The following is a 14,448-nucleotide window of genomic DNA, read 5'->3' as shown; positions in this document are numbered from 1 at the left end:
TTTTGCCCTTTGTGAATCTAGAACTGCTACTTGTTGTGTTCCGAAGGCAAAGGAAGGATTGGACCCTGATTAATAAAATAGACACGAGGCTTGGCCAGCAGTGGCGTAGCGTGGGTTGTCAGCACCCAGGGCAAGGCAAGTAATTTGCGCCCCCTAACCCGTGGATTTGCGCCCCTAACCCTAACCCCCAGATGTTGCGCCCGGTGCGGCCGGCCCCCCCTGCACCCCCCACGCCACGCCACTGTTGGCCAGCAAGACTCTGGGAGGAAGTGTCAATAGCCACTCTCTCGTCCAGGCCATTTTATTAACAAAAGAACTCTTACACAGCGTTTGTAAGAACCAATCAGGTTTCCCATGAGCATTTCAAAAAATCGCCACGTGGGGACAAAGTTAGATCAGAGAAATCCTTTTAACTACAAATAACTACTTTGAGCATGCATACACGTTTTAGGCTAAATAAACAGGAATCAAGGAGGAATGCATTTAGCAAACCCGGAGATCATAAACAGGCAGTAAACAGGAAAGGAAGGACGGCAAGGAAAGTCAGGCATTTACCGCCTTCTTGTAAACTCTCTTCCTGGCCCTTAAAATCTACGTAAAGATTCACAAAAGCTACATCAAAGCTACCTCCTTATCTTACGTACTGAGGATGCCTGGTGAAGCAGCCGGTCTGTGTACGTGACTTGTCAGGCAAGAGAAATGGGGCAGAGATGCAGGGGCTTGGATTGATCAGAAATCATGTCAATTGGCTCAAGCCCAGTCAAAGCAATGCTTTCATTGCTGACACAATGGCTTGCTTCATTTTTCATAATTCCTCATAGCAATCCCACCTGACCACCACACTACTGTCCTGAGCAAAACCTTAATCCTTACCTTCCGAGAATCTGTCTGGCTAGGATGTGAGACCTAAGAACGCCCCCATCTTTCTCTTTATTATTTACTGTTTTTTCCATTCCACCCCCCCCCTCACCTGCCCTCCAAAGTGTGCATGGTTCTCCTCCTCTCTATTTTATCCTCACACCCACCCTGAGATGGTAGGAGAGGTTGAAATATCAACCTGTTAGCTTCCTGACTTAAGTAGGCAATATGAACCTGCACCTTCTTGTTCCTAGTCTGACACTCAGGAGAATTTCGCCGAATGGTTCAGTTCGTTGGAGAAACCACCAAACAGTAAACAAAACATGAAAGCAAAGCCCTCGCTCAAATGATTCTTGAAGTAAAATAATAACGAGGTTTGGTTTTGGTTGGGGTTTTTTTTTTTTGCAATATGCTGTGCTCAGTGCATTTCAGTGTGATTCTTCCTTTTCCAACTCCAGCCCAGTCCTGTGTGTGTTTACTTGGAAGTAAGTCCCACTGTGTCCAATAGGGCCGACTTCCTAGCAGGTATGTTTGGGATTACAGCCTTACTGGAGCATCTGGAAAGCTGCAGAGGTCCTGTTCCTAAAAGAGCACGTTGGTTCAAAATGGTTCAACATCCTCTCTCAGTGAACAGCTGTATCAGGGGAATCAGCATCCAACAGCTTTGGAATTCAATCTGCTGCATCACTAAATTATGAAGATATTTAGAACCCTCCTGGACCAAGCTAGAGAATGCGGGTTGAGCATTTGCAACCTTCCGGGTCATTTTACAAAGTTCAAAATATATATGCCTTTGAAAGTTATTACATTGTTTATTTGAAATAATCTTTAAACTTCTTAATATTTTAAAAATCTCCACATAAAAACACAACATCCATTAAAACAAGAATACAGCCTAAAACCAATAAAATGATATAACATCAAGTTAAACAGAAATTCAAGGGACTAGTACACATAAATCAGGGTTCTATATTAATGGGTCAGGGAAAGACTGGACAGAAAGTTAAAAGTCCTTACAAGACGTCTGAAGCAATTGGTAGTTGCTGCTTTACACGTGGCAGAGGGAAGGACATTCCATAGAAGGGGCAGCAGCATAAAATGCCCATTTGGGAGTTATCGCCCTATGATGTAAGCGTTCTTTCAGGTCCATACAGGGGCAGGCGGTCTTTCAGGTTTACCATGAGTTCTTAAAACGAACCCTTTTTTACAGAGCGCAGTTTACAAAGGGGACTACTCGGCTACCCATCCAACTGTGCAAATGTTCTGGGAGATCTTTCACGAGTTTCCTCTGGAAAAGAAGAAAAGGTTTCTCTGTAAGTAATTAGTTTTGGTTTTTTAGTGCGATGGCAGTTTCCCCTTGGATTTCAGAGCGGTGATTCCGACAGTCGAAGCCAATAACTTGTTAATGCTAGCTTAATATATACAGTGGTACCTCGGGTTAAGAACTTAATTCGTTCTGGAAGTCCATTCTTAATCGGAAACTGTTCTTAACCTGAGGTACCACTTTAGCTAATGGGGCCTCCCGCTGCCACCGGCACATGATTTCTATTCTCATCCTGAAGCAAATTTCTTAACCCGAGGTACTATTTCTGGGTTAGTGGAGCCTGTTACGTACCATCCCCCTTATGAATGCTGCGGGTTATGCGCTCCGCTAACCCGGAAGTAGATGCCCCTTGCTGCGACCTTTGCCCTGGGATACGAGTGGAAGTCGCGCTCCGGCGGTGCAGCGGGAGGTGCCATTAGGGAAAGCGCGCCTCATGTTATGAGCGGTTTCGTGTTATGAACGGACCTCTGGAAAGGATTAAGTTTGCAACCGGAGGTACCACTGTATGAAACGCACCTGAAGGTCTTCCACCAGGTGGCAGGCTTCTCTTTACCTGTTCCCTGGCACGGTGGTGAAGGGAGTGAGCTGTTGAGATTGGAACCTGTCCAGATCTCACTTCTGCATTGTGGTGAAGCTTTTGATACTAGCCCTCTCTGCTTGCGGGGAATCTTCCCTTGTGTATGGAATTTTCTCTGCAATCGGCAGTCCAAAGTGGCCAAGGAGGAGACTCAACATGTGGTTTTTGTTGAATGTGGAAAACAAGGGTGGGGAGCTGCCTGTATTGTTGTTGTCACACTTAAATCTATATCCCGCTGCTTCTCCCAAAGGAGCCCAGGGCAGCAAACACTTCGATTATATATATATATATATATATATATATATATATATATATATATATACGCAGTAAAAACTCCACATATTTCAAATTTCTAAAAAGAGTAAAGCACAAAACATTAGAAACAATTTTAAGGACAGATAACATCAAATATGGGACGTGGGTGGCGCTGTGGGACTTGCCGATCAGAAGGCCGGCGGTTTGAATCCCCGCGACGGGGTGAGCTCCCGTTGCTCGGTCCCTGCTCCTGCCAACCTAGCAGTTCGAAAGCACATCAAAGTGCAAGTAGATAAATAGGTACCACTCCGGCGGGAAGGAAGGTAAATAGCGTTTCTGTGCGCTGCTCTGGTTCGCCAGAAGCAGCTTAGACATGCTGGCCATATGACCCGGAAGCTGTACGCTGCCTCCCTCGGCCAGTAAAGCGAGATAAGCTCCACAACCCCAGAGTCGGTCACGACTGGACCTAATGGTCAGGGGTCCCTTTACCTTTACCTTAACACCAAATATTGTGCCTGAACAGGCCCACCGAAACAGAATAGTTTTCATCTATTTCTTAACTTGTTCAGGAAGCAGAAAGAATGAGATGAGGGAGGAGTGTTGGTATTTTTAAAAGGGAATTGTTATAAGAAAAAATGCTCCTTTTCCCTTATGGGGTACCCAAGAGCTCATATAGAGTACTTATGTAGGTTCTCTATCGGTAGGAAAAAACAACAGAGGCCAACCAGAGAATATCGAGAAGCAAAACGGCTAGTAAGCCTGATCTTTATTAAACTGTTGCAACAGGGTGCTCACCCCACACACAGGAGGGAGGAGGAACCCAGAACAATGGTGCGCAAGCCCTTATACTGTATAAACTTTTGAATTTGCACCCTGTAGCTCAAGACCCCCCCCCAATACATCATACATACATCACAGAAGGGGGCAGTCTACTCATTCCTGAGTCCAGGTCACAGGCTCACCCTATTCATACCCAAATGTGCCCTTAAGGCAGGGTTTGTGAGCACAGAGACAATGCGGAGGCTTTCCCCATTTCCAGCCAAACTGCAGAGGAATATTTGAGGTCACTGCAAGAGTCAAAATGGCTTTAGGACTGTTTTACTGTATTGTTTTAGACATGTGGTTTATATATTTACGTAGGTGTTTGCCCGATACATTTATGAACATTTATTTTATATCTTAGGCCTTATCTCATACCAATAACTAACTTAGTTGGTCTCTAAGGTGCTACTGGAAGGAATTTTTTATTTTTATTTTATTTTGTTTCGACTACGGTAGACCAATATCTACCTGTAACTAGAATAATACGTGCTTGGGATGGGTGAGCTTCCACTGCCTGATCTAGGATGCCTTCGAAGGCTGGGGCCCTCAAAAGCTATTGTCCTCAGGTTCCATATCATCTGTTTGGCCACTTGGGAGAACAGGATGGCCTCTTCAGGGCTCCGCTGATGCGTTTATGTTCCCCCTTCCAGTGTTTCTGACCGGCAGCGACCGGATCCCCATCTACGGCATGTCGAGTTTGCGCATCGTGATCCAGTCCACCTCCAGCGGGGAGCAGTACTTGCCGGTGGCGCACACCTGCTACAACCTTCTCGACCTCCCCAAGTATAGCAGCAAAGAAATCCTGAGCACGAGACTCACTCAAGCCATCGACCACTATGAGGGCTTCAGCTTGGCCTAAGGGGAAGCCGCCCCCAACACAGACAATTCTTGTATAGAAAGGAAATACTGTCTTGTTTTTATTTTTGTAAGGGAAATGGGATAAAGATACTCCTTGAGATAGGGAGGGTGGGTTGGTGCGGGGAGGAGAGAAGGGAAGAGCATAGGATCAAGGACACCCGCCCCCCCCCCCCCCCCGTGAAGTCTGGTCAACGTTCCTCAGGATTTTTACTTTACTACTTTTCAAAAACAAAAATCTGTTGACACGTCGTCTTTCGTCCTACTGGCTGTTAGATGCCTTTTTCTTCCCTTCCTTGCCCGTCCTCTTGTTTAAAATACCTTCAATATTTTGAGATGTCTCTTCACAGTTTGGAAATATAAAGCTGTGTGAAAGCTTTCCTTGTCTCCACACATACGGGTTCCCTAACACCTTTCCAATCACAGGTAATTTCTGTGGTAAAACAAGCGTGCTCCTTGGGTATTCAGCAGTACCAGGGAGCTAAGAAATGGATAATTTAACACACAGATGATTAGTTTGTGAATGTTTGGGCAGGAATGAAGGGTTTATGAGTTGAATTTCCTAACGTATTCTACTCCCTGTTTCCCATTGTCTACAAAAAAATGGGAGGAGGGGTAATTTTACTGCCTTCTGTGTTACCAGAAGAATTTCAGGGCCCTGCATGTATGAGCAATGCTTATGAAGACCTAGGTGGCCTACCTGAATTATTTGATATTTTATGCTGTTGGGTGTTTTTTAACAGCTGTGTGTGTGTGTTGAAATACAGTGATGATTCCCTGCCCCCCACCCTTTCAGTGATGGGATTCTCACAGCAATTCCTCCGCAAAACACACCCCATGTCTCCCTTCCCACCCCCCACTGTCTCTGCACTTGGGGGTCTTTTGCAAGGTAGTACAGAAGCCCTTTCCCACCTTCAGCCCAAGGGTGGGCAGCAGCCACCATCCTGCCCCATCAGGGATGGGATTTCCATGGCTCTCCAGATATTGGATGGACTCCAACTCCCATCAGCCCCAGCCAGCCTGGCCCAGTGGTCAGGGATGATGGGACAGTGAGTCCGGCAACATCTGGAGGTCCACAGGTCCCCTATTTCTGAACTGGATGTTACTATCTCTTGTCTTCTATGGAGAAATGCAGGGCCCTGTCATACATTTACACAGAGAAGCTGATGAAGCAGTTTCTAGCCCCCTACCTCTTGACCCCCTACCCCAGAAGAACCCATACCCACCATAGATGTCATGATGAGCACTCTCCTCTCTTCCAAGGTCCATTGTTAATCTGAACTTGTGATCCTGGAGAATGGATTTATTTATATAACAAGGTGGCCTGGGTCCTGCTAAAGCTGGTTGTTTATGACCTTTCAAGTTCTGCGAGGAGTGGTGGTCACAACTTGGCTGTTATCGTGGGGACTCTGTGCCAAACTTGATTTGACCTTTGACTTTGCTCGGCTGACATGGGCCAAGCCAGCTGGACCACAGGGGATGGGGGGATTCGACCCTCCACTCTCTGTTGGCAGTCCCAAGTGGCATTGTGCCCCATAGGATGCCATGTCGAATTTGGCGTTGAATCACAGTCTTCTTGGGTTGGATTGGGGCCTCGGTATTTGTCTATCCTTCGCTTAATCGTAGCATCGAAACCGTATTTTGCACCTTCTGATGAAAAAGCTGTGAAGGTATCAGGGGATTTTTATTTTATTTTAAGAAAAGGAATTAACACTCTGATTTGCTACTTGGGTAGCCAGTCAGCCTCTTTCTACTACAGCGTTAAATACAGCTCTATCAGATGTTTATTTTCTATGTGTGTACATAGCCCAGTATTATGCAATAAATGTAATGTTTCCTTCAAGCGTGTTTTCACCTAAGAACAAAGGAAATTCTTGACCCTGCTTCAGAATGAGTTCTATAACTGGGTGGTTATAGAACTATGCTCTATAATGATGTGCTTGAACCAGAAAGTCTCAGGATTGGACAAGGCTTGGACGTATGGAGAAACATCACAGCCAACCAGTGCTTGCAGCTATTCCTGCGCACCTACCATAGATCCATGTTACAACACTTGCCTGTGCAGGTAAAGGTCATTCATGGCACATAGGCCCAAGCCACATGGACATAAACATCCCAGAAACATCCAGCTTTTTTGGGGGCGGGGGAAGTCCTGGAAACAACAAAATGGTTCAGGCCTATAGCTATTTCGATTTATGAAATCATGAAATCCACCGAACTATTCACAACCTATGGCAAATTCAGATGGCTTTATTCCCCGCTCTGTTCAAACTTTCGATAACAGAAGCAATGGGACTTGTTAATGTCCTCTCTCCTAATCATTCTTCCATCCTGTTTGCTAGTATAAGGGGAAGATAAATAATACAGTGGTACCTCAGGTTACAGATGCTTCAGGTTACAGACTCCACTAACCCAGAAATAGTACCTCGGGTTAAGAACTTTGCTTCAGGATGAGAAAATCACGGGGCGGTGGCAGTGGGAGTCCCCATTAGCTAAAGTGGTACCTCAGGTTAAGAACAGTTTCAGGTTAAGAACGGACCTCCAGAATGAATTAAGTTCTTAACACGAGTGTCAGGGAACTGTCATCTGAGACGAAGGAGGTGAAAGGGCTCATGGAGGGTGAGAGAGACCACTCAGCGGAGGAGGGGACCAGCAGGGGGAGAAGTGGAGTTCCAAGGGAAAGTGAGTCGGAGGGAGGGCTCAGAGACACTTCAAGCGAGAACAGTGGGGAGGTTTCAGGACCTCCCGTAGGGACACCCACTCCTCGGCGGAAACTGTCACGCCGAGAGTCCAGAAGACGCGTTTCCGTTAAGGAGCTTTTATGCTGGAAGAAGTTCCGTAAACGCCCACTGTCCGATTCTACGAGCGATTGATGGAGCCATGCTTAAGGAGCTCCATCACAGACAGAGGTTTGGGAACTTAGCCGAACTCTGAGGGATCAGGATTTTACGCACAAGCAGCTCATCATCCCATCACAGCAATCGGACAGTCTCTGAAAGCAGCTTGTGCAGAGAGGCATCATGAGCAACCCAGCCGGAGCCGGAGGAGCAGCAGGAGCTGGAGAAAGTCCAAGTCTGGAAGAAAGGTACAGAGTGTTGGAACTCCAGCTAGCAATGCAAACGGCGAGGCTAGAAGAAAGGAGGGCGCAGGATGCAGAAAAGGCAAGAGGCGCTACACTAGCAAGAAAGATGCCAGGAATGGTGCAGAAGTTTGGGGGGGACCCCAGGAACTACCAAGCCTTTAGGACAGAGATGCAGTATGCTCTCGAACTGCAGTTTAACGACTTTCCCGATGAGGCATCGCGAGTGGCGTTTGTGATTGGCCATCTCGAAGGAGGGGCGAGAGACTGGGTCCGGCCCCTGATGGCAGGGAATAGTGACATGCTGAAGGACGCGAGGAAGTTTTTTCGCGCCATGGATTTGATGTTTTCCAGCGAGATTGAACAGGGACTGGTGCGCAGACAATTGATGGCTTGCAAACAGGGGAGCCGATCGGTTCGTGAGTACTGGACTGAGTTTACAATGTTGATACATAAATTGGGGTGGGACCTATCGGCGGAACCCATTCAAATGCTCTTTGAAGAGGGGCTTTCTTCGGCGGTGAAAGACGAACTTTCCCGGGCGCCCAGGGCGGAGTCTATGGACCAGCTGACCAAATCAGCGCTGACCATTGGAGCGCGCCAGGAGGCAAGAGCCTTGGAGAAGCGGGAGGGGAAAGGAGAGCGTTGGAGGGATTTCCGCATTCCAGAGATTCCAGAACCAAGTTTCCCGCCCGGAGAGCCGATGGAGGTTGGAACAGCGCGCGCGCGCGCAGTTTCAAATCCCAGTGAAGGGAGGAAGAAGGAGGGAAAGAGCGCCAAGAAATGTTATCTCTGCCAACAGCCAGGTCACTTTGCCAGAGTCTGCCCGCAAAGAGAGGAATGGCAAGGGATGGCGGGAGCTGTTGGGGGGAAGGAGGAGGAAGTCCGGGAGCCAGTAAAAGCCAACGCCTGTCTGCCACTGTCAGGGCACTGCAGACAGGCCAAGGAGCAGTAAAAGTGCCCACTCCGGAACCTCCAAGACCAGCCCTAGTAATAGAGGTGTGGCTAGAGCTGGCAAACGGATACCCACTGAAGACCAAGGCGCTGTTGGACTCAGGCAGCTCCTGTAATTTTATGAGCAAGGAGTTTGCAGCTGAACACCAGATACAGACACTCCCTTTAAGCAACCCCCTGCAGGTCACCACGATCGATGGGAGGGAGCTGTTGGGGGGAGAAGTTAGCCTACAGACCGTCCCAATGGTTATGAGGGTGGCAAAGCACACCGAAAGGATAGCGTTCAATGTAGCCACCCTGGGAGGGGCGCCAGTCATTTTGGGAATGAGCTGGCTAGCGTTGCATGACCCGTTGGTGGGCTGGCATCAGAGAGTGGTCTCCTTTGGGTCAGCACATTGCCTGGAACACTGCAAAGAGGGGAAGGTGCCAGAAGGGGCAAAAGCCTCCCTAGCAGGGATGGAAGTGGCGGACAAAGGGAAGGTGCCCAAACAATACGCTGACCTGAGCAAGGTCTTCAGCGAAAGGGAAGCAGATAAACTACCACCGCATAGAGACTTTGACTGCCAAATTAACCTGGTCCCTGGGGCCCAGCTCCCCGTGGGCAAGCTGTACGCCATGTCAGACAGGGAAATGCAGGAGTTGAGGGAGTTTATTGACAAAAACCTGAAGAGAGGTTTCATCAGAGAGTCCAGAGCGGTGGGGGGCAGCCCAGTGTTTTTTGTGGACAAAAAACACACGGATAAACCGAGATTGATCGTGGACTACCGGCGGCTGAATGCCGTGTCAGAACCAGTGACTTTCCCCATGCCCAGAATTGATGACATTTTGACCAGGGTGAGGAAGGGAAAGATATTCACGAAACTGGACCTGAGAGGAGCTTACAACCTGATACGAATAAAGAAGGGGGATGAATGGAAGACAACGATGTTCACCCCCCTAGGGGCTTTCGAATATCTCGTTATGCCCTTTGGATTACAAGCAGGCTCCGCCTGTTTTCAATCGCTCATGAACCATGTACTGGGACCTTTGCTCTACAAGAATTGCGTGGCCTTCCTCGATGACGTGCTGATATATTCAGAGAATGAGGAGCAGCATGTAAAGGATGTCAGGGAAGTGCTGAGCCAGCTGCAAGCAAACCAGTTGTGGGTGAAATTGGAGAAGTGTCAGTTCCACACCAAGGAGGTGGAATTCCTGGGGTACCGCTTATCAGACAAGGGATTAGCCATGGATCCAGGCAAGGTCCAGGCGGTGCTGGAATGGAAGACACCGAAAACGAAAAAAGATGTGCAAAGGTTCTTAGGGTTTGGGAACTTTTACCGTAAATTCATCAAGAACTTTGCCCACTTAACGGCTCCCATCACGGACTGTCTAAGCAGCAAGAAGAAATTCGTTTGGACGGCGGAGGCGGAGCACGCTTTTGAGGAATTGAAAAAGGCATTCGCTTCGGAAGAACAGCTCCTGCAGGTGGATTTACAAAAACCCATGAGAGTGGAAACTGATGCCTCAGACCGGGCGGTGGGGGCGGTGCTGCTTCAGCCAGGGAGCAATAAGTCGGAATGGAGACCGTGTGCCTTCTTTTCGCGTAAGCTGAACAAATCCGAGAGGAACTACACGGTATATGACCGAGAACTACTCGCCATTCACGAAGCGTTCCGGAGATGGAGACACTTACTAATTGGCGCACAGCATAAGGTGCAAGTGTGTACGGACCACAAGAATTTGGAGTATTGGAGAACGGCACGAGTGCTCAACCAACGACAAGTGAGATGGGCCCAGGAGTTCTCCAAATTCCATTTTGAAATCTGCTATGTGCCAGGTCCAGAAAACATCAGAGCGGACGCTCTCTCTCGCAAACCTGAATATTTGGAGGGGGAGGGAGCGCCAGAAGAGAGACATATTATCCCAGAGGACCACTGGGTGTGTGGTGCGGCCTGGGTGGGGCAAAGAGAACTGGTAGAGGGAACGGTAAATGATGAGTACGCCCAGGATAAGCTCAGAGGTTTAAGGAGAGAGGGAGAAGACCCCGGAGGTTTTGAAGAAAGAAACGGGGCATTGTATTACAAAGGGGCGCTATATATACCCGAAGGGGAATTGAGGGGGAGAGTACTCAAACAGCTGCACGACAATCCCACAGCGGGGCATTTTGGGCAACACAAGACCATGTGGTTGGTGACCAGGGAGTTTTGGTGGCCCAAGGTGAGGGAGGATGTGCGGGAGTATGTGAGAAGGTGTGACCAATGCCAGAGAGCCAAAGGAGAAAGGCGGGCACCAGCGGGGTTATTAGAACCGTTACCCACACCAGAACGACCGTGGGAGGCGGTGTCGATAGATTTTATGACTGATCTGCCCAAATCCCAGGGGAAAACCGCCATACTAGTCGTAGTAGACCTGTTAACTAAGATGGGTCACTTTGTAGCTTGCTCACATGCAGTCACGGCGGAAGAGACAGCGAAATTGTTTGTAGAACATATTTTTAGGCTGCATGGCGCCCCCTTGAGGCTGGTTTCCGACAGAGGGAAACAGTTCACGTCCAGATTCTGGAGGAAGCTTATGAGCTTGTTGCACGTAGAGGTCAACTTTTCGACTGCCAGGCACCCTGAGACCAATGGGCAGGCGGAGAGGGCAAACGGTATCCTTCAACAATACCTGAGGTGTTATGTCAATGACAGAGAAAACGATTGGGTCGAAAAGTTGGCACTAGCGGAATTTGCTTACAATAATGCAGAGAATGTGTCCACCGGGATGAGCCCCTTTTTGGCTAATTATGGGTGCCACCCCAGGGCGTTTCCAGGGGAAGGAGGAGAGAGATGGAGTGTTCCGGCCGCTGAACTTTTTGTAGAAGAAATGGAAGCAATCCATCGTCAACTCCAACACAACTTAGAAAGGGCCAAAGAAGAATATAAGAGGCAGGCAGACAAGAGCAGAAGGGAAGGCGAAACAATTAGGGTGGGGAGTCGGGTCTGGCTATCAACCCAAGGATTGCCGTTCAAGGGGGGTTGCAAGAAATTGAGACCCAAAAGATTGGGACCATTTGAGGTCATCCAACAGGTCAACCCAGTGGTTTTCAGACTCCGGTTACCGAACCACATGAAACTGCACCCGGTATTCCACAGGTCATTACTGTCACCATACAGGGGGGAAGGTGAAGGGGTATCCACACGGGGGCCAGCCATAGAAGAAAGGGAAAGCCGCAACTATGTGGCGGAAATCATCGACTCCAGGTGGAAGGGTAATCAGGTGGAGTATTTGGTCGCGTGGGAAGGGGAACCGGAGTCGGAAAACACCTGGGTGAAGGCAGAGGAGGTCCATGACGAGATCTTGATCGAAACGTTCCACCAAAGGTTCCCCAGGAAACCTCAGCCAGTAGCGAGGTTCCGGAGGGAGTACTTTGGCACCACCGACGATGAGGAGGAACTGGAGGGATTCAGGGAATCGGAGTTGGAAGGAGGTACAGACTCCGAGGAGGAGGAGTACTTGGAAACCGGAAACAGCAAAAGGTGGAGGGAAGTGTTCGAAACTTCGGAAGATGAGGGAGGTTCCTTCAGGGGTTTTGCTCCCTCGCCTCCCGCAGAGGAGGGGAGGGAAGGGGGTGAAGGGGGCCCTGGAGGGGAGGTGGATGTCAGGGAACTGTCATCTGAGATGAAGGAGGTGAAAGGGCTCATGGAGGGTGAGAGAGACCACTCAGCGGAGGAGGGGACCAGCAGGGGGAGAAGTGGAGTTCCAAGGGAAAGTGAGTCGGAGGGAGGGCTCAGAGACACTTCAAGCGAGAACAGTGGGGAGGTTTCAGGACCTCCCGTAGGGACACCCACTCCTCGGCGGAAACTGTCACGCCGAGAGTCCAGAAGACGCGTTTCCGTTAAGGAGCTTTTATGCTGGAAGAAGTTCCGTAAACGCCCACTGTCCGATTCTACGAGCGATTGATGGAGCCATGCTTAAGGAGCTCCATCACAGACAGAGGTTTGGGAACTTAGCCGAACTCTGAGGGATCAGGATTTTACGCACAAGCAGCTCACCATCCCATCACAACGAGGTACCACTGTATTACTATTTTTGTTATCAGGGCTCCCCGCCCCCCAGCCAGAACTCACCGGCACTCAGTTACGGCACCTCAGGGTGGGCGCCATTGCCATTCTAAGAGAACAAGGGAGGCATTTGTGAGTTCAGGCACCTCTTTTTCTAGAAAAATAGCACTGATTGTTCTTTATGAAATTTGTATACCCACCCTTCATCTGAAGATTACAGGCTGGTTCACAACATAAAAATACAAAATGAGAACACAAAATACGTAACAAAAACAATCCACAATTAAAGTTTGTGTGAGGACCACGGACTGGATAGCTGGGGAGATTCATGTTTGTCATGAAAGGCCCTCATGTTTCTAGCTTGATGAACGGTTGGGCGTGTGTTTGAAAATGGGTAAACAACCAGAAAGTGACTTCTCACATGGTTTCTGGCCATTTCCCAAAGCTGGTTTTAGTGCGACTAATCCCAGAGCTAGCGTGCAATTTGCTGGCATTAAGGGAAGTTCCAGTGTAGGTTGAACTCTGTTCCTGCTTACATTCCAGTGCTGGGAAGCAACACAATATCAGCGAAAGCAACGCCTTCTCCTGTTCCTCATAATACCCCCTCCTGATATGATTTGTAGAGCAGGGCAGGGGACTCGCTTTAGAAAGCATTAGTGGCGTTTGCTGTGTTATTCCAGGAAAGTTTCAGTCGCACCTGAAACACAGATGTTAGTTCTAAAGCATGCATATATATATATTGTCAGGGAACTGTCATCTGAGACGAAGGAGGTGAAAGGGCTCATGGAGGGTGAGAGAGACCACTCAGCGGAGGAGGGGACCAGCAGGGGGAGAAGTGGAGTTACAAGGGAAAGTGAGTCGGAGGGAGAGCTCAGAGATACTTCAAGCGGGAACAGTGGAGAGGTTTCAGGACCTCCCGTAGGCACACCCACTCCTCGGCGGAAACTGTCACGCCGAGAGTCCAGAAGACGCGTTTCCGTCAAGGAGCTTTTATGCTGGAAGAAATTCCGTAAACGCCCACTGTCCGATTCAACGAGCGATTGATGGAGCCATGCTTAAGGAGCTCCATCACAGACAGAGGTTTGGGAACTTAGCCAAGCTCTGAGGGATCAGGATTTTACGCACAAGCAGCTCACCATCCCATCACAGCAATCGGACAGTCCCTGAAAGCAGCTTGTGCAGAGAGGCATCATGAGCAACCCAGCTGGAGCCGGAGGAGCAGCAGGAGCTGGAGAAGGTCCAACTCTGGAAGAAAGGTGCAGAGTTTTGGAACTCCAGCTAGCAATGCAAACGGCGAGGCTAGAAGAAAGGAGGGCGCAGGATGCAGAAAAGGCAAAAGGCGCTACACTAGCAAGAAAGATGCCAGGAATGGTGCAGAAGTTTGGGGGGGACCCCAGGAACTACCAAGCCTTTAGGACAGAGATGCAGTATGCTCTTGAACTGCAGTTTAACGACTTTCCCGATGAGGCATCGCGAGTGGCATTTGTGATTGGCCATCTCGAAGGAGGGGCGAGAGACTGGGTCCGGCCCCTGATGGCAGGGAATAGTGACATGCTGAAGGACGCGAGGAAGTTTTTTCGCGCCATGGATTTGATGTTTTCCAGCGAGATTGAACAGGGACTGGTGCGCAGACAATTGATGGCTTGCAAACAGGGGAGCCGATCGGTTCGTGAGTACTGGACTGAGTTTACAATGTTGATAC

At 49.0% G+C, this 14,448-nt stretch overlaps 1 protein-coding gene across 5 annotated transcripts in view; it reads left to right on the top strand.

The window, feature by feature from the left end:
• LOC310742147 (putative E3 ubiquitin-protein ligase HERC3) overlaps nucleotides 1–6,534 on the top strand; it is a 51,352-nt gene extending 44,818 nt beyond the window's left edge. For all 5 annotated transcript variants that reach the window (XR_014538418.1, XM_083571097.1, XM_083571095.1 and 2 more), the window contains exons 24-25: nucleotides 2,069–2,171; nucleotides 4,487–6,534. Coding sequence is in view for 4 of the 5 variants with exons in the window: in XM_083571097.1 (XP_083427223.1) it covers nucleotides 2,069–2,171; nucleotides 4,487–4,695 (312 nt within the window). In the remaining variant the exon portion in view is untranslated. The remainder of the gene's footprint in view (nucleotides 1–2,068; nucleotides 2,172–4,486) is intronic.
• Nucleotides 6,535–14,448: the final 7,914 nt, after the last annotated feature.

This window comes from Podarcis filfolensis, assembly GCF_964270895.1.
Source record: "Podarcis filfolensis genome assembly, chromosome: 9".
NCBI lineage: Eukaryota > Metazoa > Chordata > Lepidosauria > Squamata > Lacertidae > Podarcis > Podarcis filfolensis.
The sequence above is the reverse complement of the archived record's forward strand: the minus strand, read 5'-3'. Positions and strand labels throughout refer to the sequence as shown.